This window comes from Gossypium raimondii, chromosome 12 (assembly GCF_025698545.1).
Source record: "Gossypium raimondii isolate GPD5lz chromosome 12, ASM2569854v1, whole genome shotgun sequence".
NCBI lineage: Eukaryota > Viridiplantae > Streptophyta > Magnoliopsida > Malvales > Malvaceae > Gossypium > Gossypium raimondii.
In genome coordinates, this window is record NC_068576.1 from 57,211,520 (window position 1) to 57,216,249 (window position 4,730).

Sequence of the window (4,730 nt, forward strand, 5' to 3'; positions counted from 1 at the left end):
TCATTTTTATATATTTCGATGAAATTTAGTTATAGATTTTTCTTTTGAAAAACTTTTTAATTGAAAAGGTCATAAAGAAAATTGAAATTGAAAAAAAGGACCAAATTATACCATGTATAAACGTTGAAGGTTAATTTTTTCTAAATCAAGATTAAATTAACACAATGTATAAATATTAAGATTAAATAATAAAGGCAAAGAAAAGGAGTTGGCAAGACCAGAAATTTACTGCTTTTTGTCCCTCAAAATTCATAAAATTTTACATATATAGTAAAATTATAATTTACTCCCGAAATGTTAAAATTTTAATTTATTCATTTTAAAACCACAAAGATATGATTCAATAAAATAAAATTATATTTTACTTCTCATAAAAATATATACTTTAATCTCGACTCTCCTAAAATAATTTTAACTTTATCCTTAAAAGTTAAAATTATTATTATCAACATATAATTTTTCCGTAAGTTACTGAATGGTTGGTGATAAAAAAAATTAAAAATTATTTTATAATTGAAAAATGTAAAAAAACAATAGTTAAGCAATTAAAAAAAAAGTGTACGATCAGGTTTTCCCATTACTCGAGAAAGCTCTACTTTGAAATGTTCCTTTCGTTTGCGCAGGCGAAAGGGAAAGTGAAAACCTACTTTTTCAACGAGTGTGTTTCTGTGTAAAATATATCTGACTGATAAGTGATAACACCCTTTGATTTATTATTATTATTATTATCAGCATATAGGCATGCATGGGTCATTCCAAAAATGGGGACTATCTTTGTTACCAGATAGTACCTACAGTGACCTTCTCTCTCTCTCTCTCTCTCACTTCACTTCACTTTTTTTGGTTTACAAATATGGCAAAACTATTTAGTTGTTGTAGGCTCTGCAAAAGAAAGTGGAAAAATGGAGGCTAATAAGAACAATAATGTTGGAGTAAATCATCATCATCATCACAAGGAAGAAGAAGATGATGATGAGCTTCTCAAGACCAGGATTTCAAGCCATCCTTTGTATGAGAGGCTCGTTGAGAATCACCTCAATTGCTTAAAGGTTCTTTTGATCTCTCTCACAACCCTTTAATGGCTTTAAACTATGGATGTAGCCAGTTTTGCATTGCTTGTTGTAGGATATCCTAAGTACTCATTGTTAATTTTTATGATAAAATTGGGATTTGGGGTTTCAGAACTTTACACATGCTTAAGTAATGATGGTACCCAGTTCTCCAACCCTTAAATCGCAGTCACTTTCACACTCACGTCTTTGTTGTTGTAACAGCAATGGTAATAGTGTTAACTTTTAGGGCAAATCAATGTGAAAGTTATATATTTGAAAGAGTAGTGCATATTTTTAGGGTATGCTTTAACATACATTATTCTTATAAAGTGGAATATGTATATTGTTTATCTATATATAGAAGTCGGCAAGTTGAGTAAATTTTTATTGATTTGGTCAGGTTGGAGGCATTGGAGATAGAGGCAGAAATAATAGCAAGAGCAACCAAAGGAAAGCTGAGCATAGTATTAGTACTAAGATTAATCCATGTTGTAGCAGCATGCAGCTGAATCAATCAGAGTTAGACCTCTTTATGGTACATATATACATATTATAAGTTTGCTTGGTCACCTAAATATATTGATTACAAGAAAAAGGATTGATTTTGATATAGGTTTTCAAGCCTTTTGTTTAAGTTTTTATGTTTTAAGTGGTGGTAAAAGATTTTTTTAAAATTTAATTAAAATTGCGTTTAAATCCACATCTTTTTAATTGTTGTAATAGCATCCTTATAAAAAAATGTTAGAAAAATGTTGGAGTTAAGTAAATTTTAAAGTTTGAATTTTAATATATACATACAAAACATAACTCGATTAATTTATACAATATTTGATAAGTTTGATATCATAATTTGTCTAAAAAAATGCTACCCTAGCTAGACATAAAGGATATAATATTTAATCTTTATATCAATTTAGTTATTATTGGTATAACCATTGCTAATTTAGCATATATATATTTAAGAACCCTAACTTGAAGAATATTTGCTATATGAATGATGATAGCGTCTTAAATTTCTATTTTTAGGTAGTTTGCCATAAATTTTAAGCTATGAAATCAATTTAGATTTTTTTTTTTGACACTAAAGGGTGGGTTTGGATGGACGATTGTGTGCGGTGCGTTTAGCTTACTTTTTGTCTTACGCTACAGTATCGTTACGGTATCTAATCTCACCGCCACTGCTGTTTTTACACTAACCGCAGGTGAACGCAACGCCCATCCAAAACTCGCCCTAAGATATCTTTTGTAACTGTTTTACGTTGACATGACATGCATACAGGAAGGATATTGCTCGGCACTGAGCAAGCTAAAGGAAGCCATGGAAGAACCTCAGCAGCAAACAATAGCTTTCATCAACGGCATGCATTCTCAACTCAGGGACCTCGCTAGGCCCACTCACCTCTCACCTGATGTTTTTCTTGTATGTTGTTACCATAATAATTTAAACAAAATACCCATATGGAAGATAATTAATGATTGTTAACAAAAATTAAATTAAATTACTAAAAGTTTACCATCTTATTTGGAACTTGTGCAGCAAGAAACAGCCAGGAATAATTCAAAGTACGTGGATTAATGCTGCAAAAGTTGTGACAATTGGGTACCTGAAAAATGACTAAACTTGAAGAAGCCATTGCAGCCAACCAAACCCCTCCTGCTTCAACAATCCCTCTCTAACATCATTATCCAAAACTTTGTAACCTAAGCTTATTATTTATATATGTGATGCTTGAGTTCTTATTTCCTTGATATATGTTATGTTGCATTGGAAGATAGTTAAGCGTATATATAAATCGATGTGCTGGCGGTGCAACTACAATCTATAGCACTTTTCATATCTATCTAGTCTAGTAATGGTTCTGGTTGTTAAGGTTGGTGCGTATCATTTCAATAATAAATCGGTGTAATTAGTTCTTTCTTTTGTACTAGTTACATTGATATGTTCTGCCCGATTTTGATCTCATCGTTATATTGTGTATTAGTTCGCATATGAATATTTTATATATGAAATTGATTTAATATCATAAATTTAATATTTTTTAAGTATTTATATATACATATATTAAAAGACCATCTCAAGCCAACGCTTCTTGATCACACCAACAATTGGAGATGAATTCCATTGTAAATGAAAATCCAAAACATTATTAGGAAATACCCAAATAAGGTTCCACCAAAGAGACCAACACATTGGGCAAACAACAAATTATTACAACATTAAAAATGGGCAAGGTTGAGGATCTGAATGTTGGGAGCTTAATACTCGTCAGATCCAATGAGATCCCTCCCAATTTTTTTTGGGTAAACTACATCCATGGCCACTTTTGTTTACCTTAGGTTACGTTTTAGTTACTTATGTTTGAAATGTTACGTTTTAGTCATTTACGTTATCATGTTGTAACATTTTAGTCACTGAGCCATTAATCGTCGTTAATGGTGTAACAGTAAGCTGACGTGGCACGTTAAATCATCATTTCAAACAAAATTTTAGGTTAAATTATACAATTGATCCCCATATTTTTTTCGTTTTAAGTAATTTAATTTTTTTCTTTTATGTTCTTTAAACTTTCCTCTTTTTTTCCATTCTCTTTTGTTTCTCCCTCTGTTTTCATACCTTTCCCATTTCTTTTAACATATTAGGAAGTCGAATTGGCAATGAAAAAAGAAGTAGGAAGTCAACTGTCATCATTTACCTATAACCAAAACCCATAAACCCATACCATGCTTCTTTCTTCACTACCAATTCAACTTCCTAGTATGTTAAAAGAAATAAAGAAGGTAGAAAAACAGAGGGAGAAGCAGAAGAGAATGGAAAAAAAAGAAAGAAAGTTAAAAGAACATAAAAGAATTAAATTGCTCAAAACGAAAAATTATGGGGACCAATTGTATAATTTAACCTAAAGTTTTTGTTTGAAATGATGATTTAACGTGCCACATCAGCTTACCATTACACCATTAACGTCAATTAACGGCTCAGTGACTAAAATGTTACAAGACGATAACGTAAGTGACTAAAACGTAACATTTCAAACATAAGTGACTGAAATGTAACCTAAGGTAAACAAAAGTGACCATGGGTGTAATTTACCCTTTTTTTTTAAATTTCTTTTTAGACCCTTAAAATTTTTAGTTAGACCCCAAAAAAGATTTTTGGCAATTCTCCTTAAGCTTTTTAAATTTTCTAAAAATTTTAATATAACCTACCAAAACTTTTAAACATTCTCATTAAATCTTTTAATTTTTAAAATTTTTAGTTAAATCCTCTAAATCTTAACGTAACGATCTGCCTTTGATCTCAATATATATTATAAACAAACATTTTTTTATTTAAGCCCATTAATTGTTTGGGTCTAATATTTTGGCTAAATCATATTTAATCTCGAACTAAACTTGAACATGAACGAATAATTTAACTCTTAAATAAATTCAATTGTACGATATTTTTATTTTATTTTTAAAATACCGACGCTTTCTATAAGTAACAAAAAAAATTCAAATGGATAAGTATCGAAGATATGCATTGATACGCCAATTGTTTGATTGTGGACTTAACTAATAAGTTATGAAAATGACCCTCTTTAAAAAGGAGGAAAAGAGTGCAACATGAAGGGTTAAAATTTCCTATTAGTCCCTATATTCTATATAAGTTATAGATTTCATTTTATACTTTGATTTCAT

The 4,730-nt window shown here is 30.0% G+C and overlaps 1 protein-coding gene across 1 annotated transcript; it reads left to right on the forward strand.

The window, feature by feature from the left end:
* Positions 1 to 826: 826 nt before the first annotated feature.
* LOC105765688 (homeobox protein knotted-1-like 1) lies at positions 827 to 2,803 on the forward strand. Its single transcript, XM_012584892.2, has 4 exons — positions 827 to 1,049; positions 1,453 to 1,587; positions 2,332 to 2,472; positions 2,590 to 2,803. The coding sequence occupies exons 1-4, from the start codon at positions 903 to 905 to the stop codon at positions 2,626 to 2,628; spliced, it is 462 nt and encodes a 153-aa protein (XP_012440346.1). The 5' UTR covers positions 827 to 902; the 3' UTR covers positions 2,629 to 2,803.
* The last annotated feature ends 1,927 nt before the right edge of the window (positions 2,804 to 4,730 follow it).

What these genes read in the sequence shown, in the direction of transcription:
- LOC105765688 (XM_012584892.2), top strand. Translation starts at nt 903, where the DNA reads ATGGAGGCTAATAAGAACAATAATGTTGGAGTAAATCATCATCATCAT. An exon ending in ATCACCTCAATTGCTTAAAG is followed by an intron (nt 1,050 to 1,452) that starts GTTCTTTTGATC and finishes TGATTTGGTCAG; the next exon opens with GTTGGAGGCATTGGAGATAG. An exon ending in TCTCACCTGATGTTTTTCTT is followed by an intron (nt 2,473 to 2,589) that starts GTATGTTGTTAC and finishes GAACTTGTGCAG; the next exon opens with CAAGAAACAGCCAGGAATAA.